This window comes from Corythoichthys intestinalis, chromosome 1, assembly GCF_030265065.1.
Source record: "Corythoichthys intestinalis isolate RoL2023-P3 chromosome 1, ASM3026506v1, whole genome shotgun sequence".
NCBI lineage: Eukaryota > Metazoa > Chordata > Actinopteri > Syngnathiformes > Syngnathidae > Corythoichthys > Corythoichthys intestinalis.
The window spans coordinates 43,277,951-43,302,987 of NC_080395.1; the positions used below are offsets into that span (position 1 = coordinate 43,277,951).

The 25,037-nt window shown below is 39.3% G+C and overlaps 1 protein-coding gene across 2 annotated transcripts in view; it reads left to right on the top strand.

The window, feature by feature from the left end:
* The first annotated feature begins 1,641 nt into the window (after positions 1 to 1,641).
* The window catches only part of tcf12 (transcription factor 12), a 169,037-nt gene continuing 145,641 nt past the window's right edge, over positions 1,642 to 25,037 (top strand). For both annotated transcript variants that reach the window (XM_057860070.1, XM_057860150.1), the window contains exons 1-3: positions 1,642 to 1,819; positions 11,638 to 11,726; positions 11,865 to 11,937. In XM_057860070.1, coding sequence (XP_057716053.1) covers positions 11,655 to 11,726; positions 11,865 to 11,937 — 145 coding nt within the window. In that variant the 5' untranslated portion in view covers positions 1,642 to 1,819; positions 11,638 to 11,654. The remainder of the gene's footprint in view (positions 1,820 to 11,637; positions 11,727 to 11,864; positions 11,938 to 25,037) is intronic.

Here is a 25,037-nt window from a genome sequence, read left to right on the forward strand (position 1 = left end):
GTTTAAGTTTTTGTGTGTAACGTTTGGCATTTCTATCTCCTTATCTGGTTAAGAAATGCCGTTCACTTCAAAAGAAAAGGCATTTTTGGTATTAGCGTATGCTCGGACTTAGTCACCTAAGACAGTGCAGTGTGCCTTCTTCACAAATTTTACAAAGAAGGCACCAACTAAACAGCAAAACAAAGAATTAAAGCTGCACTGGAAAGTGTTACCAAAGACATGCTACAGCGAGTTTGGCGCGAGCTCGAATACCAACTCGACGTGTGCAGAGTAACTCATATTGAACATTTATGAAAATCTGTCATAGAACCAACAAATACTTGTACTTTTCTTTGTAAATTTAACCAATACCTGTAAAACTTGTGACCTTCAACATATCAAGTGTATTTAGTTTCATTAAGATCCATGAAGTAGTTTCCGAGATATGGGCATTTAGAATGGGGTCAACCATTTTGTAATACCCTGTATATTTGTTTCAAAATGTTGCGAGTAAGGACTAAAAAGTCATTTGAGTAATGTATACTCAAGTCAAGTACAGATACCTTGTACGAAAGTAGCAGAGGTGGGTAGTAGCGCATTTACTTGAGTAACTTTTTGAGAAAAACTGTACTTCAAAGACCAATCAGACTCAAGGTTGCCGTGCTATAATTACACTGTCCAGTTCAATCACGTGGTGTCTTTAAAGCACAGTAAAAAATTAAGTATTTAATATAGAGCACTGCCATCAACATGACTCGAAAGTGCGGATTTTAACCTCTCTTCCAGTTTTTGTTTGACACCGATTGTCCACAGAAAACCGGAGATATGATCCTTTTAATCTCTTAATAGGAAATGTTTTCCCCACTAGAGGGCACTCATGCTCTTTGGACGAATTATGCTTCTGTAACCGGTGTTGCATTGGACCACGCCGCATGGTCCGATCTCCCTCGTCCCGGCCGCACAACGTGTCCACACGGCAGACGGATGCACTGACCACCCGGCCATAAGCTCGAGCTGACGGCTTGGCTGCCAGCGCACCCACATGAAGGCATCGGGAGTGAGGTTTCCGCGCACCGCATACTACGGACCTGCGTGTACCCGTTACACTTCACTTCTGTATTTTTTTTCTGGCAGGAATTCAATAATTTTTAAAAAGGTTTTTGTTGTAATTCTTCGGCTTAAGGTGGTTATGTATAGGTTATAGTACAGTGTAATAATCACATTTATACATAGATAACTTTGTGCTGAGAAAAAAATACCATTGTGAAAAAAAAAAATCAAACATCATAAGCTGTTACTCATAATGTTACTCATTGACTATTCTTTGCACCAAATACTTTTTTACTTGCATTTGAGTACATTTTTTTTTAGATACCTACTTTTACTCTAGTAATATTCTTTTTGAAGTAACGCTACTTTTACTTGAGTAAAAATGTTGGCTATTTAGTTGTACTTAGGTACTTTCCAACGCGGCATTTGACGTGGCATAAGGTGGTCGATTAATGACCGAACGACCGACCATCTTCCAGACGTGTCTCCGGAGATGATCATACCGAGACGATGTGCGTCGAAGCCCGCTACTAAGAGCAGCATCTCCCGCTGAGAGAGGGAGCACCGTGTCACTGTGCGCGGCGGAGGGATACACTAACCCCATGTCATCTTGGTGCTGAGGCACTCGCACAGCAAAAATGTCTGCCTAAGGGAAACTCTAAGTGGTACAAATAGAGCTTATTTCCCACTGCCATTGCCGTTTAAAGGCTTATTTGACGCGTGTAAAGGCGTACCGGGGAAAGCGAGTCTTCACCAGATCACCCTAGTCGGGATTTTATTCGGAATAAAGGTAAGATATCAGGGGGGGACTTGGGCAAAATGGGTTCGGACCTGTGAAAGAAGTTGAGAGTTGAGGAACACTATAATTGTGTTTTGTATTCTGCTGCCGAGATTTCACATTGTCATCCATTCATTCCTTTCGGTGTACCATTTTAAACAATAGTGAATTTGAATACTCCGTCTGTATGTGAAATGTGCCAAAAAGCACCCTGACAGTCTGCTAGCTCGCTCGCTCGCTCCAATCCTAGTAAAGTCCAATCCTAGTGTAATTGAGGCTAGCGATAGCAACTTAGCAATTTTACTTGGTTGTAACCTTAGAGTTGTCCTTTATAAAATCCTTGATGACATAAACACATTATGTGTTAAAGTCGATTGTGTTTGCAGCAACATGCAGTGTCTGACTGAAATGTTGGGACGCGATGCTGCTGCTGCACGTTCTGTGTTCTTTAATTAACATGGAGAATTCATTTGGATGTGCATGAAATGTCTGTTTACCACTACACCACTATTCATGCACATTCAATTTTACCCATGCTGTGAGGATGTGTCTTGACTTTGCACCCTCTCAAAACTGCTTATAAAACAATTTCATGACTTTTTTTTTTTTTAATGTGATTGTCAAAAATGTAATTCGGTTTTGAAAAGATGGTGTACCTAGGCGACTCTAATCAATTTGACCCGCAACTACAAGAATATATATTGACCAGTATGTATTAAATATATTATAATGGTAATATTTTTTAATCTGTGCATCCTATAAATAAGTGCATTTTTAAAAAGACAATGGCGATAGTGTTTAAGAGATAATTTGTAACAATTCTGACAATTGTCTGTTTGCACCACATTTGCATACGTGACCTGCAGAGAAATATGCACCTGTTGGTCTTTGAAGGGTCATGGTGGAATTACAAAACAAAAAGAATATGTGTTTCAAGGGTTTGCAAATTTACTCGTTTTGGGGGCAATGGACACCATTCTCAGTTATTTACTGAAACTGTTGCCTATTTACGATTGTTTTCTTTTATAGCAAAAGAAAAAAGTTTAAAAATAACATGATAAATCACTTTCCACAGATCGAGGGATATTTTGGTGCGGCAACGATCTATCAAACAACTCGAATAACCGCAGTAAAATTTCAGCGTAATCATTTTTTTCTCGTTTACTTATGCTACTGCAGACGTAAGCACGGCTCTGCATGGAAGTAAGTTGGGACGATATAGTGACCTAGGGGGAAATAGTAAAGTTTAAGACAGAAAATGTCCGGATTTCGGGATTATTTCGCATTTAACAAAGAAGGTGAAGTGTATTGTCTCTTCTGTTAAGCAAAACTGGTTTATGCGATATCATGTCTATGTATGATTGGCAAAAAAAGGTAACTAGACATCATTTATTCATCTATTTTAATACAGACTACCTCTGCACTTGAAGCTAAGATAAAGCTGTTGTGCGCTTCCTGGGATTCAACACACAGACTGGGAAACTGGTGGCCAGTTAACAGTCAATTATTATCCTTTGCCAAGAATAACCAATTTAAATCTGATTCGCTAATTCACTCACCAGGTTAGGCTCCACCATTAAGAGTCAACGATGCCAAGTCACATATGAAGGAGAATATCAGAATTGTGCAGAAAAATGTGAGGTGGCATAAAAAATGAGTTGAAAGACACAGCGAGATTCTGAGGTAAAAGTAGGGTTGTGCATCGTTTGAAATTGAACGGTTCCATGTTTCGATTCCGGTTCCGAACGATTCTCGATTCCGATTCTTTTAAGAGGCAGGGTCAAAAAAAAAACGGCAGTGTAAAAAAATCTATAGTTTAAAAATGTATAAGTTTATATTAATGTCTTAACGTCTCGATTTTTATTTTTTTAAAATTATATGAATTTAAAATTTATTATTTTTATTTAAATGATTTTAAAATAATAATAATAATTATTTATTATTATTTGTTATTAATACAATTAATATGAAATTTATAAATTATATGAACTTCTCACTGGGTTATTTTTAACCTGTATATTCAGTAAATATCAGTCTTTGAACTCAAATGTGATGAAGTTTCTTTCCATAGGAGTGCACTTTCAAAAGCTCACGGAGAAAGAAAACCTTTACTTATATTCTTTTACCATACATTTACCTTAGTTGGGAGCTGCAATGAAGCATTAGTAAAAATTCTTCTGTTGATTATAATTTGATGTAGATTAGGCAAAATAATAAGGTTTCCTTATTTGTAAAACCGATTCTGTTGTGTTTACATACACATGGAAAATTTATATTGTGACAATACAAAGTTAGGCCAGTGAGTGGCGCTGTAGGAGTGTGTACGTATAATGCGAAGAAGAAAAGATGAGAGCGTCTGGCTAGGATGCTTTGTGATGTGATGCTATGTTTTCACTGCTATGAGTTCATCAAAAAAGTAATCGAATGCTTCATATGGCTGCTTCTTTCTAAACAAGCAACACAACAGATTCCAAAACAAAAATTCTTTGAATACTGTTTATTTTAACGGAGGCGTCTACTGTTTTAAGATGGACGCTGTTTGCTACCGCCAGCGAGTCTGGCATTTTGCATCGATTTCTCTTTATATGTTCTAAGTCCGCTGAGTCTGTCATTTTGCATCTGGTTCTATATACATGATATCGACTATAGCCCGACGTAATAATACGACTTATTCTCGTACTATTTTCCATCCATCCATCATCTACTGCTTAATCCGGGGTCAGATCGTGGGAACAGCAGAAGACAGACGTAATGTATTGTTGCACTTACCTGGTACTGATGGCGCAGCGTGTCAACCAAGCAGCACTCGGCTAGTTTAGCATTTGGCACTTAGGCTATATTTCACGAAGCTGGGCGTGCAGCCACCTTTGCATGATACAGTTGTGTTGCAAATGTTGCAGTGAGCTGACTGGTCTTTTTTTTTTTTTTGTAATGTTAAGCCAAACTTTTGAGAGCCGCTGCACCGTCCATGGTTGTAATCAAGTTGCAATGCACAAACACGCACTTCTTGTGGCTTCTTCTTCGTGGTTTTCGGCAGCATTTTTTATTCCGCTTGGCGGTCAGGGCATCGAAACATGGAATCGAAATTTAAAAATTCGAACGGTTCCGGGAGAACCAGAGTGTTAGAACCGGGTCCCATCGATGCTCGATGCCTAACCCTAGATAAAAGGCAAAAATGGTTTACAAGATGAAAATGTTCAAAATTGAATTTCCTCATCAAATGTTCCATAAACGTTGTCGGATGTCCCCGATCTGATCACGTGATCGGAAATCGGGCCGATTGGGCCAATTTTCAGAGGAGCAGAATCTGGTAAAAAAGAATCGGATTTTTAATTTTTAAAAGAAATTCTAATGTTTTTTAAGGGCTAAAAAGTAGAGCTCGACGGATTTGGAAATTTGACGTACATAGATATCGGCCTTTTTTTCATCCGTCCGGCCGATATGGAAAAAATCCATTTAAAACTGGGTTATTTCGGCTCAGATCCAGCCGCGCCTCTCTCTCCTGCCTACTGTCTCCTGCGCTAGTATTCAACTCTTCTGTTTGGGTGAATGGTAATGGTAAATAGAGTTACACTTGTATTGCGCCTTTCCACCTTTTTAAGGCTCTCAAAGCGCTTCAGACTATATCCTCCTCTACCTACTGATGACGCAGCACTAAGAGCAACGTGGGGTTTAGTATCTTGCTCAAGGATACTTAGACGAGGTCATCAGGGCGGAGAATCAAACCCACCACCTCGGGGTTGGGGAACGACTGCTCTACCACTGAACCACGCCACCCCCCAAGTCACAGAGGCAGAGTCTCCGAAGAAGCTGTCCTCACACACACTGGAGAGTGAGAGGAAAAGTTTTCTTGTGTGAGAAACTCCGGACAGAAAACTCAAAATTCAGGCACTTCTGGAGCTATTATCTAGAGATCGACCAACATGAGTTTTTCAGGACCGATACCGGTTATTTGTAGTTAGAGGGGCCGATAATCGATTTTTGGAGCCGATATTCATTTGCGTTAAACGTGTAAAAACTGGTGTAATAAAATTAGATTGTAAAATAAAGATAAAATAAAATTGTTAATTGAAACACACAAATAAAAATGCCACAGAAGTGCCTGACTTTCCCAGAAACATGTTGAATAAAAGGTTAAATAAATAGCTCTCTGGGGAAAAAAAACCAAAAAAAACATGTTACTGCCCCACCGTGTCGCCTTCATAATGCAAATTATTTTTAAAGAAGTGTAACATAGAAAACATAGAACATAGAAAACATAGAAAAATGCTTGTCTTTATTAAGTGCTTTATTAAGTGAGTCGAGTCAAATCCACTCACTGCTGAGAACAGCCGCGCACACACACACAATGAGTTGCGACAGCACACTAATGTTTAACAAGCTTAACGATGATTGGCACATTCGGCGTCTTTGAAGGTAGCGTTGCCAACCTTCTCTGGCAAGATCAACGCTTCAATGCTTGTCAATCATCTTTAACTTTAACAAGCAAAACTTGCAGTGCACTGCTGACCAAGAAAAGGAGCAGGAGGGAGAGTGAAGCTGTACGAGCACGAAGCAGAAAACAATGATATAATTTTAAAAATTAAAAACCCGATCCTTTTCACCCAATTCCGAGCCTCTGAAAATGGCACGATCCATAGTCCCTATTCCTAGTTTTAAATGGACTTTTTCATATAAGCTGGTCGGACTTTTTTCGGTAACGGATTCGGACTCTCTGTCGGCAGATTCTCAAAATCATTTGACTCAAACTCAGGAGCAAAATATGCAATTGGGATATCCCTAATAAAAACGTCTCTCATCAGTTCAAATTCCCATTATCACTAAATAAACATCACAAAGTGGTAGTTGTATTTTGTAAAAGTTAGTCCACCAAGACATCGTAAATCTTCCCAAAGATAGTCGTCCATTTCCTTATTGTGTTTGCAAGTATCTACACGGGGAATCCTCACTTTATGGGTATAAATTTTAAGATTAAGAATCCCTTTTGGTAATTTGTCACCCCTTTTAATAATTCTACATCGCTATGAGCAAAAATTGGACAAGGAATGCGTAAGGATTTTCCATAACAACCCCATTCATTCTAGAATTAGCTTGTTACTACTTGAAGATACCAGCCTCTGATTTGACTATTTTGGTCTACCTCCAAATATACTGGCCTCTTGGTCTATTTTTCGGTGTAGTATATTAGTATTCAGATTATTCATTCCACTTCTCATTATTTTCAATCAGTGGAACGTCAGTTATAAACATAAATATAAGAAACCGATATCATGCAGAAGTCAGAAGGTGGCGATTTTAGTCATCACAAATGACTGGTGTGAGATTGTCCCACTTTCTCTGAAATGTTAGGGATATATCATCCTTTTATCACTGTCAAATAGCATGGTACCCGCGGGTTATTAAAAATATTAAAAAAGCATTGAATCTAGTTTTCCATTATTAAAGGTATCAAAAGTATTAAATTAGCTGTTGTAAGTCTGGAATTTTTTCACCATGGTCTTAATTTTCAAGAACATCTCAGTGCAACCTAAATTATATCCGTGACGAAGTTTTTTTTTTTTTTTTTTTTTTTTTTTAAAATCCATAACGAAGATGACGCATAGAATTTTTACGATGCACTGCACTACAAATCGAAATGCAACTCGTGCGTGTCAAACCACCACAACCGGCAAAACGGAGAATCCATCCACCTCTCCATCGGGAATGCGTCCGTTTGTCGGTGGAACGAAAACTAGTGTTGTACCGATACCATTTTTTGGCCCCGATACCGATACCTGGCTGTGCAGTATCGGCCGATACCGATACCATACCGATACCACCCCGTTTATATATATATATATATATATATGTATACATATATATATATATATGTATATATATATATAATTTTTTTTTTCCAAAGAGCTACATAATTGGATGTGAAATCATTGCTATCAAGGCTTTGTCAGGCTGTTGCTTACCTTTGCAAAATAGGAAAAAGACTAGTACAAAGTGAATAGTCTAATAGACAATAGTTGAATAAACCTTTGGCTCTCAAAGGCCAAAATAGTGCGACATTTATGAAATTAATAAAACATGTATAATGCTAGCCCAACAGTAAGAAAGTAAAAATAAATTCATAATAATAAACTCAGAATGAACTGAATAAACCTTTTTAAACCTCTCAAAGGCCAAACAGTGCAACTTAATGATATTATTGTCACATTCTGCTGCTGGTTAGATTGTGTCTTGTTGCTGGGCTGGTCATGGGGGCTTTCCTGACGTCGCACCTGAATCCAATGCAGGCTAATCAGCGCAGCATTTAAGCACGGGTGATCTCAAAGGTATTTTCCCTTGCTGATCGCCATTTGACATCTCGCACTATAGTCTCGCTACATTTGCTTGTTACGCCCCTGCATTTGTTTTTTTTCCTGTTAGTGTGCTGCTCTCGTTTGTAACCCTATACCCTGTGCAGGTATTCGAGTGTTTTTATTTTGGCTTTTTGGCTCGTTGCCTATCGTCTTAGTTAACCTTCGAGTTTGTAGTATTGAGCTGCGTCGACCTGCTGTCACGGACTCCTTTTGTTATTTCTTCTATCCCGCGATCGCGTGTTATTTTTTGTTTGCAATCATTAAGCCCTTGTACATATCCCCCGCTTGTTGTCTGCTTCGAGTTCCAACCTTGTTTCCGCATTTGCGGACGCTAACAATTATAAGTAATAATAATTGACCACAGCATCCCGTCTCTCTATTAGCCTCCTTTTTTCGGGAGGGGGGAGTCCCTTATTTCTATTTCTGAAAGGTGGCAACCCTACTTTGGAAACAGTTCCCAAATTACTGCGGCATTTCTTTCAGTGAAACACAATAAAAGTAAAGTAGACGTAGTGAACTGACCAGAGATTGTTGCTCCGGTCCAGCGCCCTTCCTCTGGATACCACTCCTGTCCTTGCAGTCTCAAACTCGTTGTGTTCGTTCACATTTCGTCTTCAAATGTTTTATCAGGTTCGAGGTATTGAAATTGGCCAATTTAACGCCACATCTCGAAACTTTCAGGCCGCAAATCTTGCATGCAGTCATTGATTTTAATCGACGGGATTTTAATTTTGAAATACTTCCCGACCGCCGCCATTACTCCTGGTTTGTGTTTCCTCCATATGAAAAAGCGGCCTTGTCATTGGTTAGGAGTGGCTATTGGCCCGCTCTCATTGGTCTGGAGCAGGCCAATAGCGATAGCTGCTTGATGTTCACGTGTCATCACACAACACAGAGACAGAGTTTAGTGTGCGCCAGGAGGGGGAAAAAAAAGTCTGCAGTCAAATGTTATAATATTGGACGGGTAAATGGTATCGGCGCCGTCTTTGTTGGTACTTGCCGATACCGATACCACCATTTCGGGCTGGATCGGCGGCCCCTACCGATACCAGTATCGGTATCGGTGCATCTATAATGAAAACCCTGCAGGCAGAAGTATAGTGGATTCTGAACACTAGAACAGACCACCATTCATATACTTCAAATGAGTCCATTGGTGATCTGTTTCGGATATTACGTCATTTTTGGTCGGCATCGGCTGTCAAAATGTTGGTCATATTGCGTTTTGTTCCAGAGGGAGCGTTCCCGATGCCGTAACTGTCTTTTGCAACGAATTTTCAGTTGGCATAAAAAATTTTTTCTTAATGTTTAAATAGTCTACATATTTTTATGATCATTATAAATGCATTTACGCAATGAAATAACGCTGGAAAAGTTTGTTAAACATAATGTTGGTCAAATCGTGTTTTTTTTCCGGAGGGAGCATTCCCGACTTCGTAACTGCAGCCAATTTAAGCTCATCAAGGCTTGGAGATAGAGGTAAAATCGGGCCTAAAAAATCCACCCCGAACCGACCTGGTCCACGGGTATTAAATCCCACCCGCGTTTTGTGTGATAACATTTGTGACGATGTCTGCATAAAAGCCAGTCTTTTGTAACCAATTCTCAGTTGGCAGAAAAAACCCCCGCACATTTTCTTAATGTTTAAATAGACTACATATTTTTATGATCATTATAAATTTATTTACACAACGAAATAACACTGGAAAAGTTTGTTAAATATAAATAAATAGACTCGCAGAGGGGAAGATTAAAAAGGGTGTATAGGCACGCTCTGGCTCTGCAGTGACCATACAGCGCCTTCTTTTTTTTATCCAAATCATTTATTTAATAACAAGTATTCCTTAGTTTATCATTCATACATCGTTAATATATAGTTATTTCAAAAAGTTAGCGAGAAAGAACCCTGGCCCGGCCAGACGTAATAATTGACATTTTAATTTTGGTCATGTTTTCAGTTTAATTTAGCTGTTTCCAGCTTGCTATGTTTATAATTGCGATGTTTGTTTACCGCTTTTCGTCTTACTGTGAAGAGGGAGGAAGTTACATCGGCCGCCACTATGATATTTAAGTCATCAGCCATCTGCTGTGACCCGGGAATTTAACGCCTGCTTTCACGCACACTGCTTCCCATGTCAGTCGACACGGGAAATTGTTTTCACACACAACTGCTGCACGGTTAAGTCCCGCGATATTCCCGTTGTTTTGGAGTATGTGATAGGGGCTCAAGTTACATCCAGATACTTTAGGTTGCAGTTTATGGGTCATGCGAAGGCAGTGGACCTGCTTAAACATTTCGGTTTGCCTTTCGAATGAATGTGAATTCGCCGTTTTAACTCAAGAGTTAGCCATGTTCATTGGGGTCTTGGCAGGTGCACGAGCGGCTAGCCTGTTGCAGAAGATGGCTGGTCTGAGTCCTGTCCTCCTCCTCTTTTTTGTCCATAATTATTGTGTGCGTGTGTGTGTTTAAAAAAAATTCTGACAGACTTTATAATGTTACTTTAAATGTGTATTAATTGTATCTTCAATATATATGCATTCTTTTGTCAAACACACTTAGTAATTGAGGTTAAATTTGATGTTCAGTGCTTTATTTATTTAATATGATTCAATATGATCTAAATAATGGGTGCGAGAAAATTATTAATTTTCAGTTGAAATTGCATAAAAAAAGGTCTTAAAAGTCTTGAATTTAGATTTATCAATCCTGGGGGGACCCTGACTAGGCTAAACTATTAATACAGTTTGAGAAAATCCATATTCACAATTTAATATAGACACTTAAGAGTAGTGCTGCAACGATTAATCGATAAACTCAAGTATTCGATTAGGGAAAAAAAAGATTCAAATTAAATTTTGCTGCTTCGAGTATTCGTTTAAGTGGCGTTTTAATGGTTTATTTTGAAAGTGTTTGCATTTAGTTTTATTGATTCGGTTGGATGCTCTGCCTTCTAGTCTGCCTCATTTCACATGGCTGAATCCAGGTGCTCCCTGTTAAGACCATAATAAGCTACGTTTTTGTTTAAGCAAATGTTTTTTTAAATGCATTTGTTATTTAGTTCATAGGTGTTTTTAGCCTATTTTTGTGGGAATATGAGTCTGAACCATTTGTTAAGAGCATTGTAAAAAAAAGTTAGCATTTTATAGCATTTAAACTAGCGGGCTTTTGCTATATAAGTTAGCCAATTGTTCTTTTGTTGTACATTCATCCTCATTTATTTATTTATTTTTCCGTTTGAGGCTCAGCTCAGCTAATTTGATTTTTCATCTTCCTTATCCGATTACTCAATTATTCGAACTAATGGTTCATCGATTAATCGACCACTAAAATAATCGATAGCTGCAGCCCTAGTTAAGAGGATGTCAAATTTGCCCTGCCTTTGTGTGCATGGAAAATGAACAGCGGGCCAGGCTTAAAAAAACAGCCAAATAGTGATGTGACCTGATGGGAACATGGGTGTTTTTGTTTGTTCCCTCCAGGTCTCAAGCTCGACAGGATGAATCCTCAGCAGCGGATTGCCGCTCTCGGAACAGACAAGGAATTAAGTGACCTCCTGGATTTTAGTGCGGTAGGCATGACTTTCCTCTCCAGCATATCTCATTGATCAAGATTCCTGACTGTCATCCTGCTCCTGAATTAACGGACTTCGATGTCTGGCATATGTGTCGGTTGATTTGTTTCATTTGGTCCAACTTCATTTTCCTAGATGTTCTCTCCACCTGTCAACGGAGGCAAAAACAGACCAACAACACTAGGAAGCAGCCAGTTTAGTGCATCAGGTAGGACACACAACTGTTATGAAGTGTTGTGCAGCGTATGTCTCATACATACAGTCCGCTGTCTGTAATTTTTCAGCTGCTGTCAAGCGCTGGAAAAGCTTGAAATTGATCTTGAAAGTGCTTGAATTTCATTTCGAAAGGAATGCATCAACCCTGAGTTTGAATTGAATCCTGTTTTATTCGCAGTGGCCAGTTTGTTTGCGGATCAGAAAAAATACTGGGCGTTGTAACACAGGTCGGGGAAGAGAGTGATTGAGATGCAAAGTGATGTCATGCTCCTACCTGACTCGTGACAGATTGACTTGGATAGGTATGAGGGTACAGTTAACCCCTGCTTTAAGCTTAACTCTTCACACTTCCAATATTTATTTTTAGAAGTGTTATTGTAGCACAATATTCTTTGGCGTTATCCATTGTTGTTGTGCTCCCACAATAATTTATGTTTTATATATATATATGTTTTTATAATTTAATTTTTATTGGGTTAAAAAATCTTACATTTTTCCAAGTACCACAAATGTCAAACTTAAAAGTAAAACCAAGACAATTGCAACTCGTCTTTTTAAAATGACCACATAGCTTAGCGCCTCAGCCTTTCAGTCCACTCGTCTAATATTAACACTCACTAGCATCTGATTTTGCAGTTCTATAAGCATTTAAGCCAATTGCAGTCATTTGTGAAAGGCCCCGTATTATGTTTTTTTGCCCTATTTAACCTAAAGATTTGGCATTGTTGACAAAGTTGGGAACACTTTTGTAGCACACAGAAAAATTATCCTGGAATTCTGTTGTTGTTGCCCTTCCAAAATGGAGGTTAAAACGAGCCGTTTCATACTTCTGCAACTTTCATACTACACAAAGACTGAGCTCCCATCTCGAACTTCAAATTCCCCCCTTCGCTCCACGCACATTACCCCTTTAGCCACAGTTGCTTTCTTCTGATTGGTTGAATTTTCATCTTCAGTGTCTCTTTCTTCTTCTTCTTGGGTCAATGGTAGTTGGCAAAGTAACCAGTCCTGTGTGTAAGGTCGCGTGACCCCGCTATATTTTGTTCCTGCCTTTGCGCGACACTCCTGCAGCAGAGCCTAAGTGAGATAGATAGATAGATAGATTTATTTTATTCATGATGAGGACGGGAGGCTTTTCCAACATCGGTACTTTATACTTGTGGCTGGAGCTGATCCTACCATTTGACAATAAACAGGTGAAAATGTAAGTAAAATGTTTACTTTCTTTGATAGAACCACCATTTAAGGTGAGTTGCCATTGCATTGCCAAGCTATCAAGCGATTGGCTAGCCTTGTATGTTTTCTTTTGCCTAATGAATTGGACTAACTGATTGGTCCAATATGTATGTCTGAAATGAAAAAAAATTACAGAAAAATTAGCTACGGTGTGCCCATTCAGACTGCTTTTGTCCATTTAGCCCGTTCAAGTACCACGCATGCTCACTAATTCGCACTCCGAGACACTCTGAGCAACTGACCTGCATGCGCAGGAGCGAGCATCAAAAGAAATGACTACACATGACGCACACACACACACACATACGGACAGTTTGCCCTGACTCCCGGGCGTGTAAGCAATCTTGAAATATTGCTCATTTGAAGCCAAGAGAAAACCAAGCATTTTCAGGCTTATTCTCAACCCATTTATTTTTTATGACTCTTGTCAAGCCTGCTCGTTCCCCAAAAGCAGTGTTCAAACTAGGAGCTAACGCTAATGCACAGATGTACCGCTACCATAGCGCCCTGTCTCTCTCGCTCTTTTCTGACGTAATTGCAGCATGAATTCCGATTTGGGAGACCTGACAGTTCAGACCGCCGCTACATTCTGGAAAAATGTGGCCCAGATCGGATTTAAACCACATACGAAAGTGACCCAGATCGGATTTGAAATGGTCCACTTCTATGCGACTTGTCACGTTCAAACCGTCAAGTCAATGCCTAACTCGAGTCGGAAATGCACGAAAAAATTGGATTCGTGCATTAAGACCTGCAGTATGAACCTAGTCTCAGACTTGTAGGCTCTAACTAGCCACAATTGTTCTGTATTATTAAATTATGTTATTAGAAACACATGGCACACATAAAATATTGCCATTGATTTAAAAATCTATAATATTTAATACATGTTTTGACCTACGCTGGGCGCCATATTTTTATACCTGCAATAGACGCTCGGGGTGATGACGTAGCTTGTCACTGGACGAATACTTTCGGGTAACTGCATTTCCTTCTACGCGGCGAGACGTCCAACACACGCGCTTATCGGTTAAAAGCGGTGAATACATACTATTTGTGTTTTTATTGTCTTTTATTACATTTTCATTTCCTCAAGATACTTTTTGCATGTGTTTTCCTCTCATACTTTTAAGTATTGTTTTCTTATAGTATCTTTAAAGCAGATTGTTGATCTGTTGACCTCACTGGTCCTGTAGCATATTTAAACCACCCTCATTTGATATGACTACGTCTAAGTTTTTTCTTAATGGAGAGCATTTTTATAGTGCATTTATCTTAAGGGATCTTAAGTTTGTTCTGTCTATGCATCTAAACAAAACAAGCTGAAAGTGCACGGTAGTACGTTGGGTGTCAAATTCGCCTCTTGTAGCACGTTTCGCTGGTGTAGCACATTATGGCAGAACACCATTTTTTCCCTCCTACCGTTGTCTGGTCTCAACTAGGCCTGTTGCGATAACAAATTTCAGTGGGCGATAAAATCTCTCATAAATTATTTCGATATGCGATATTATTGCGTCCCCCCCCAACAGTTTTTTTTACCGATTTACAATAACAGTAAGAATACAGTATATATTAATAATATAAAGTAATATTAAGTACACTCATTTAAACACTATAAACGTTTAAGAAATCCCAACTAAAAACAATAGACCAGGCCTCTTTTAACCCTTGAGAGTCGAAGGACGCGCCGGCGCGTCCTCAGCGCACGTCGTCTTTGAAGCGCCCTCACGTTTTAATTACGTCACCCACATGCCGTTGGTTGGTCTCGTTTTAAAGTGCGGAAGTTGCGGTTTACTCTCGTTATTATTTGAAGTCAATCGACCAACTAAAACGTGAGATATTGTCATTTAAGTTTTATAGTTTTATTGTCCTCTCAAAAAAACATTAAAACGCTGCATGGATCATTTCTTTATGTCTATATTTCCATCATTTCTTGTCCTTTTTCAAAACGGAAGCTCCATGAAAAAAACACAAATCAAACGAACCCTTTCGAAGTCACAGTGGAAGCACAAAATGCGTTTTTTAAATAAATATAACTGCCGTGCGAGGTTCCACCGAACGAGAGGGAGGAGTGTTCTGAAGCAGCGAGGGGGCGAGTGACGGCCGTGTGGCTCGAGCAGCGACTTTGTGTGACTTTGAGAATGAACGGAAAACTAAATTTAGCGCAGGCAATTGTGCTTTTTGATCAACTTGAGGAAGAGGATGGTCAAAATTCGTCATCATCGTCTTCTTCGGAAGAGTCCTCGAGTGAAGATAGTGACGGATTTGAACACGTGGGTGACGCCATCGACGAGCAGAGGCAAGCAAACTCACTTTTTTTTTTTGATGCTGAAAAAGTTTCTTTTGAAAGTTTCTTTTGATATTGCAAGACAAAGTTAATTTTGATGCAATATAATTGTGTGTTTGTGTATATAATAATAAAATGTGCATATCAGATCAAAGTCGTACGTGCACTGTGTGTATCCAAGGCAGGAATTTATAATTGTGATGATCTTCTTTCTATATGAAGATTAGGGATGTAGCACATATTCAGCTATGGTATTCTTTCTATTGTCATACATATAGATTTCCATTATTATTTATTGCTGTATATATTTTTATTTTATACTTTATTATTTTCATAAATACTGACTTTTTTTCATGTACATTTATAGTGACAATGAAAGTAAAGTGAAATGAAAATGGAAGGGTGGAAAGAGGACCGACACCCCATGGAAGTGTGGGCTGTGTGATGTCGCCCTGTGTCGAATTCCAGGACGAAACTGCTTTTCGGAGTGGCATGCCTGAAAAAAAATTTAACTTGTTTATTGTAAATATTTTTGAAAATACTTTTTTTCCCAATGTTGTATATATATTTTTTCCCCACAATCAGTCTTCTCAATTTGTCTATATAAATGTGTGTTCAAGAAGCTTGATTGTGTGTACATAGTTTTCATCAGGTGATGGGCCGCAATACCTAAACTCATAAAGAGATGGCCTCTAAACACTTTTTGTGTTAGATGGTATATATTTTTTCACTGTTCGGTCTGCTGTATATAACCTGTTTTGACTAGAGCATGTATAAAGGCAAAAAACGCCTATGGCTATACCTGTTGTTTATGTTGAATTGTCAAATATAAGACTATTTATTCTAAATTTTTTTGGTTGAATGTTCATCCTAACATGTTGAATAAATATTACAAAGTTTCAAAACGGTTCGTTACGCATGTTTGGTTGTCAATTGCACATCAATATTAAAAAATTTGACAAAACGATTTTGGAATTTTTGGTCTTTTTGGGCCCAAAATGATGATTTATAATTGGTCAGTGAATGAAACAACAGTTTGGACATGAAGTTCAAGGTGTCACAAAAAAAGGGACCAAACCAGGCCATCGTAAACAATTCTTTCTTTGAAATATGAAGGCAACTTCAAAGGCATGCAAAATCAGACAAAATAGGCCCAGACCTTAAAGGGTTAAGTAAAAAACAACAATATCAATACCGCACAGAAACACAGAATAAATAAAATGTCTTTTTCAAGGAAAGATACAATTGCACTTCAATTACTTAAGTATTTAGGCACAGAGGTATAAAGTTGTAGTACCACAAACAATTGCACTTCAACAACAACAGAGAAAAATAGACTAATTAAGTAGCAGTAACAAAAAATTGGCTTTACAAAGGTTCATACTGCAGGTCTTAATGAACAAATCTGATTTTTTTTGTCATGTCTGTTTTTTTGGCGTGCCCGTTCAGACTGCCTTTGTCCATGGAGCCCGTTTTAGTATCACGCATACGCACTAATTCGCAGTCCGAGATGCGCAGAAGCCTCAAAACAAATTACACATGCTAGCTGTATGTCATTCCAGGGTGATCATATTTTGATTTCCAAAAAGATGACACAAATAACAGACATTGATAATCCCCGTTTAGTCCTTTATTCAAAGTTAATATGGACTGATAGAACTCATACACGCACGCACATAACCCTTGACTTGTGTGCGTGACATGACGTGGGTATGTCAATTTGCCCTGTCTCGCCCATTTAAGCAATACTGAAATATTGCTCTTTTGGCGCATAGAATTAAAATCGAAAATTGTCAGACTTATCCTTTTTTTCATTTGTTTTTTATGACAGTGTTCAAGCCCGCATTGTGCATAAAAGCAGAGTTCACGCTAGAAGCTAATGCACAGCTACATCGCTGCCGTCCTGCCTGACTCTTTCGCTTTGCTGACGTCATTGCGGCATGAATTTCGATTCGGGAGACTTGAAAGTTCAGACCGCCAGCCACATTCTGGAAAAATGTGGCCCAGATCGGATTTAGACCAAATACGAAAGTGACCCAGATCGGATTTGAAATGGTCCAGTTCTATGCGACTTGTCACGTTCAGACTGTCAAGTTAATGCCTCACTCGAGTCGGAAAAAGACGAAAAAATCGGATTCATGCATTAAGACATGTAGTATGACCGTAGCCTTAGGCTAGGTTCATGTGTGTCAAACGAACATACCCAGAAGTCAATAAAACAGAGTGAATCCTCATCACAGCATATTGCGCTGTTTGTAACACGGAAGCCGAACTTTTAAAGTGATCTAGATCTTTAAGACAAGTAATTCTTAAAAGATAAATGTTAGTATGATTTATAATAATTTGATATTAAAATCCCTCCTAATGTTTTCATTTTAACAAAGTTTGTAAAATTATTTTAAGTGATAGGTCGCCATTCTTGTTACGTCGCAGTGCGTGACGTCACTTGGCCCCTTGCCGAACTTTCAGCATGTCACTCTTAGCTACCCCAATATGTCGTCGGTTCTGCCCTTCCAATTTTAACCAGATCGGAAAAGTGAAGAGCAGGACAGCATTGTCGGTCGTTCACAAGACGACGAAAAACTGGTGATGTACATGCGGCAAGTGCGTCTCAATGACAATGGAGCTAGAGAGTGTTTGCTGTTGAGAACACCGGTTTATGTTCCTCAAGGTAAGCTATTGCATTTTCAAACTTATCCCAGTATAATTATGTAGATTTTTAGCATCCAGAGCTGTCGTGTGCTAACTGTCCTCATTAAATTTGTCATCTGACGGGATCAAATCCTGGAATCGAGTGTAATCCATGTCTTGTACATTGTAACGCGTGGTAGGTAGGATACGTGAATAAAAGTACCAAAAGGGGGAGACGCTTCCCTTTATGCACATTTATCCATAAAAAAAAAAAAATTCCACCTTGACCACTCGTCACTCGGGAGCTCAGCGGTACACACACACGCGTTCCCAGACAAACTCCAACATAAAACTAATGTCCCATGTCAGAGTCACTGTCGTCACTGTAGGGTGCCATAGTGCTTTAATTATTTGGTATGATTTAGGGAAAACTCCCACGAAGAAAAGTCAACAAAAAAGATAACAATAGTAATCCAAATCCGCGTTTTTTTCACTCACTCGAAGATCCAATAATTAGACCAATACCATGATAACGTTGCAGCCGCGATCAGGCCGTCGAATAAAAAAAATTGACGGATCCGAAAAGCCGTTGTGGGGACGTTGGATCCAGAAAATAGACGGATCCCATACTTGACTAAGGATCCAGGAAAAATGTTCGTACGCCAGTTGTAATGCGTGGTAGGTCGGATACGTGCATACAGGGACCAAAAAGGGGAGAAGCTTCCACTTATGCACATTTATTCACAAAAAAATAATAATTCCACCTTGACCACTCACGTCACTCCCCTTGTTTCAATTTGACTGGAAATTGCATCCAAAAGCAGCACATCGTGGCATTTTACTTCGCGAGTTTAGGCAGCAATACGCAATTGTTGTATACGCTACACATTTGGAAAGATCCCCTTTACGTCATCACTGCGAGCCCGCAAAACATGGCGCCAACTATCGGTCAAAATGTGTTCTAAATATTGCCATTGATTTAACATTTTATGTGTTTCTAACAATATATTTTAGTAAAAGAGAACAATTGTGGTTTATTAGAGCCTACATGTATTTAAGGTAGAGGATCACTTTAACAGCACGTCCGCCGCACATCTGCTGCACGCACGTGCACGCACGCGTGTGACGCAATAAATTGCAGCGGGAAAATTACCGACTTCATTTTCATTTACCGTGTGATAAATGGAATTATTGCATATTGCGGCAGGCTTAGCCTCAACCCGTCTTTTCTGTTCATTTTGCTTTTGCTGCTTGTTTTGTGAAATATCGACAGCGCTGTCATGCTCATTAATGTTCCTTTCGGGTTCAAATTGAAAAGGTTGAACAGATGACATGCTTATGTCGCTCGAGTCATACTCTGGAATCCCGGCAGGGTAACCATGAGACATCACCGCACTGCGACGTCAACAATTGTGACCTACTAGTTAAACTAATTGTACAAATTGCATAAAAAACGAAAACATCAAGAGGGGTTTTAATATCGAATTATTTTAATTCATAATAATATTTATCTTTTAAGAACTACAAGTCTTTCTATCCGTGGATCCCTTTAAGTGAGTCTCCAAACCGCAGGAAATGATTCAATAGGAACTGAGCAGGGTATAGACCCCACTCACCAACGTCACACAATGACGTGTCGCTGTATCCGGCCGCCATATTGTCCGTCATCGTTTATCCGTATTCTCAATGGTTTCAATTTGTCGTGCAATTTATAGTGCAATTCATGGAAGCCCCGGTGCTTTCAGACGCTGTAAACTCCTTGGATGCGTTGCATAAAAGGCGTTATGTGGAAAAGCTTCAGTCTATCCATTCGCCAGATCCATATTTGATGCCTAAATCGATATTTTTCAACCCGCTGTTTTCCGTCTTCGCCTGACATCTGCTACCATGATATCTACAACTATCTTGTCCACAGAAACTCAGCCTATTCTCAAGAAACTTTGAATAACTTTAAGAGCAGCACTCTAAGCAACATTACCCCGTGTGACCCTTTACTTCCAATTTTCTAAAATGGCGACAATCAAAAAAAAAAAGTTGACTGCGATGGCCGACGCTTCAAGGATAGGTGGATATTGGACTATTTCTTTAAAAAAATACGCAACAACTGTGTCTGCCTCATTTGCAAAGAGAGAGTCACTGTTTTCAAAGAATTCGATGTGACGCGATATTACCAAACAAGACACGCTGACATGTACAACATTACAGGGAAGATACGCAGCGAGAAATTAGAGCAACTTGAAGCTAGTTTAATTTTACAGCAGCAGTATTTCGCAAGAGCCCGAGTGAAATTATGAATTAGAAAAATAATAATAAAGCAAATGTGACACACAGAAGGGCTTGCTAAAATTTGTTGAAATATATTGTTCTACGTAAATCGGCCAAGGTAGCCCCCCACATTTTTACCATTGAAAGGTGGAAAAACGCTATACAAGTATAACACCATTACACCAAATTTGGCCCCCTTTGCAAAAAGTTTGGACACCCCTGTTTAACTGATGATCCGCAGACCAGGCCAGCTTCTTTCACTTGGTACCAGCTAAATATTATTAAAAAAATAATGATGGCGGAAGAAGTAAACATCTTGAATTTGAAACTGTATGTTGTCGGCGATTAGCCTCGCAATGATCTTAATTGTGGTTGTCAGCCCAAAACCCTCTTAATATTATTAAATGCATCTTACCAGATATAAAATGACAACTACATAATCTGTGGTGATCGTTTGGTGCCCAGTTTTCTCGTCGAATTGCAGCAGTCCATCTCGCTCTCCTCTCCGGGTCTCTCGAATAACGGTAGAACTTCAAGTCTCTCCGTCTATCTTCTCTGTTACTGCAACCAACCGCCACACACGCCTTCACCATTTTGATTATTAATGTTGGCGAGCAGAAAAACACGCCATAATAGGAGGAATTTACGTAGCGGTAATGCGTAAACACGACGAGCTGACGGACAATATGGCGCGGAGGCGTGGTTGTGACGTCATGTGAGTGGGGTATATAGGGAAGAAGTGAACAACCATTGTTCACTTTGCTGGAAGTTGTCAAGCAAAATTCCCCATAATGCAATGCAGTGTCATAGCGGCGCAGTCTGAATGATGTCATATAGTACAAAGTGCACATTTATCAAATTATGTTGAATTAACAAGAGTATTTAAGATAGTATTTAAGTACAATGAAAAATAATGAATTATTGAGTATTCTGCGAAAGCACTTTTATTTTGTGACGCAAAGTAATGTTTTCTTTTGATGAAGAACTGAGGAACACTGATGATATTGCAGGGTGTTCCAAACGGAGGGATTTTTTGAGCCGCAGCTATTCCATGAGCAATGAACAAGGAGTAGGGAACTTGGGACTACATTGTGGATCATAGCGTAGTACTTGTCTCCATGTTTAGATGTTGTGCAGCATCATCGGTATACCAGGAACTGTGCAGTGACAAAGGTTCCGTGTTGCTTAGAATGCAAACTACGATTAAAAATGTTTTTTTTTTTTTTTCAAAATGTGTTTTTCTTGTTGTAATTAATTAATCATAATTAACGTGTTAAAGTACCAGTCTTATTAAAAACAAAAGCACTAAATCAAATTTTTAATGACCAGTGTGTTGTTTCAGGTAATCTGATTAAGTTCTGTAGTGACAATGAATCATTTATCCTTCGAAAATGACACCTCAGGTGATCTTGGAGCAATTTAACTGAAAAACAAGATAGTGCGTGGTTTGTTTTGAATAAACAGAGGTCCGATTTCGTTTCCTCACCGTGAATGCAAGAGGACATTAAACCAAAGCGCGTCTATTGTGTGACGCCAGAAGAGAAAGTCAACAAAACCAGCATTCTGTTTTCTGAGAGCAGGTTTTGTGCGCGCCCACAATGCCTTGTTGTCCTCAGTTATCTGGGAAATGAAAGACACACATCGAGTAGAACTGAACAAAAAGACAAAAGCAGGAGAGCAGCGCTGTCATCCATGAAGTGAATTGAGAGGATGATTTTTAGAACACCTTGTCCCCCCTCGGATAAGAAAATCAATTTGCTTCTCTATGATGAAATGCATGTACAAATCCCTGATTTGAATTTTATACTAAGATCCAGAGTGGAAACAAGTCTTTGATAGAGATGGAACCCGTGGATTCCCTCTAGGAAACTGTCAAACAATGTGGCCATATTCCTTGATTGCAGTTAGCCTACTAGCCTACTACCACATACTTACCTTTGAGCAATTTGAGCTCCAGGCTGCTTGCATGTGCAACATGCCAGAGGTGAATTGTGCGACAACAGATGAGCCACAAGCTATGTGAATGTTGTGCATGTGTGCGCGCATTTTTGGCGAGAGAGATTTGCCCTCCCCCTCTCTTGTGTCACATAACAGGCTGAGAGGAAAATCTCCAATTTGTAGTCGGAATAGCAGGAATTTATCATTGATAAATATTTTAAGCTTATTTAGATCTTTCAAAATTGGACTTCCTGAGAGAAAATATGCAACGTGAAGATTATTTTGCCGGAATACAGTGGAACCTCTGAAGCCAAACACCCCAAAAGTCGCCATACATTAACATGTCACGGATTGTGTCTTTTCAGACATGGGAAAATTATGCCGGGTAATTCTTGGTTCGCTTCTTTTCAGACATGGGTGAATGAGCGGGCGCATGTGCACAGTTGGATGCAGAAATAAAATTTTCTCCATTCATTCAATCATTAATTTTCTGAGCTTTTTATCCTTACGAGGGTTGCGGGGATGCTTGAGCCTATCCCAGCTAACTATGGGCAGTAGGCAGGGTACACCCTGAATCTGTTGCCAGCCAATCAGAGCGCACAAGAAGACGAACAACCATTCAAACACTGATACCTAGGGACAATTTAAAGTGTTCAATCAGCCTAGAATGCATGTTTTTGGGATAGCAAGTTTCATTAAAAAACCTATGGGAAAACATTGTTTAACCATCCTCTATTTAAAAGTGAGGTTTTTTTTGTGATGCACACACATATCTTGGTAGTAATGCGGTGGTAAACCGCCGACTCACATGGTTAAGGTTTACAGTCTCTTCCTCAACCCTAAAATCGAGCAGCTGTCGGACTTCGCTGTCTTTCCAGCTTGCCGTCTTGCTTGTTTCTATGTTCTTTTCTTACTGCTTGTCAAAAGTTGTTATTCGATGTTGCAGTGAATAAGAATACGGAAATTATGTTGAGAACGCCTGCATGCGCTGGAGTGTATGACACCTACTCTATGCCATCAAACTGTACAGCATGTATGAACTGGAGCGTTACCACGTATATTCAGAACACAACATTTCCATAAACGATCCGGATGTGTGGCTAGGAAGTAAATTTGATGTAATGTTGGCGCAAAGTGAGTCCACAGACTGTGTTTAGACATTAGACAAGTGCAAACTGCTTAAAAACCGTCAAATTACCGGACTTCAAGGAATGAGGCTTAAGTGTAATGTATAAGACTGTTTGGAAAAACAAGTAGTTGGATGCTAAATCATTGTTACACTAAAAAGTGTTTTAAATTTAGTGAAGTGTATGCTGTGTTAGAAGAAAGTTTGTTTCCTAAGAATACACTAAGAATGAACTGCCCTATTTATCATAACACTTCTAGGTATATTCTTTTTTTTTAGATAAAGTACTATATAGTGATCCTTCGCGACTTCGTGGTTCACGTTTCGCAGATTCAGTGCATTGCAGGTTTTTAAAAAGTATTCATCAAAAAATTAATCATTTCAAGGCGCAGGAAATGTTTCGCAGCAAGGTAGACATGACTCAGGGGCTTTGCACATACCCACGGGCACTCATACTAGGCGTGTGATTGGTTCCTGTTGGGAGATTGACACATGAGAGCACCAATGAGCGCCATTGCAGCCTCTCCAGCCGATGAGACCATCAATAAGATTTGCTTCATCCCGTGAGCTGATTGACTGTGCACAATCAGAAGCCACCCTTATTATGATCCACGGACAAGTCCACCAATAGAAATGGCCTTATCCCATCTCCTGATTGGCTGCACAGTCTTCCCTATGCTGATTGACAAACTATAGAACAAATTAGAGTGGATTTATCTTAAGAGCTGATTGGCTGCACACATTGCCTTCTTGCCCAGCCTTTTACCTTGTTCTATCTCCAACCTTTACAACCTCTGGAGGAACTTTAACCTTTTTTACAAATTTTTAACCCAAAAATGGAGCACTCGATCCCGCCAAACACCTCCAGGAACTCCGAGGACTTATTCAGCACTATTTTTCATCATTTTTACCCGCTTTGAGAATACCCAAAGCTCGCTACAAACCTCCAACACTCTATCCCAGGGGTGTCCAAACTTTTTGCAAAGGGGGCCAGATTTGGTGTGGTAAAAATGTGGGGGGCCGACCTTGGCTGATGTCCTTTATGTAGAACAATATATTTAAGCAAATTTTAGCAAGCCATTCTGTTTGTCACATTGTCTTTTTTATTATTTTTTTAATTAATAATTTCTAAAATCTCGCAACTAACCTTTGTGGCGTTCTCTTTCGACTCTTGGGCACCGGCGAAATACTGCTGCTGTGAAATTAAATTAGCTTCAAGTTGCTTCAATTTCTCGCTGCCTATCTTCCCTGTAATGTTGTCGTACATGTCAGCGTGTCTTGTTTGGCAATATCGCCTCACATTGAACTCTTTAAAAACAGTGACTGTCTCTTTGCAAATGAGGCAGACACAGTTGTTGTGTATTTTAATGAAGAAATAGTCCAATTTTCACCTATCCTTGAAGTGTCAGCCGCCAACTTTCTTTTTTTTGTTGTTGATTGTCACCATTTTATAAAATTTTAAGTAAAGGGTCGCAACGGGGTAATGTTGCTTATAGTGCTGCTGCCTTTTAGTGGGTAAATGAGGAGCAGCATTTAGTGTGTAAGCTACTTCATATGCTGGTAGCAGTACTGCTGGCCACTTTATTAAGTCTGTGTGCGGGCCAGACGT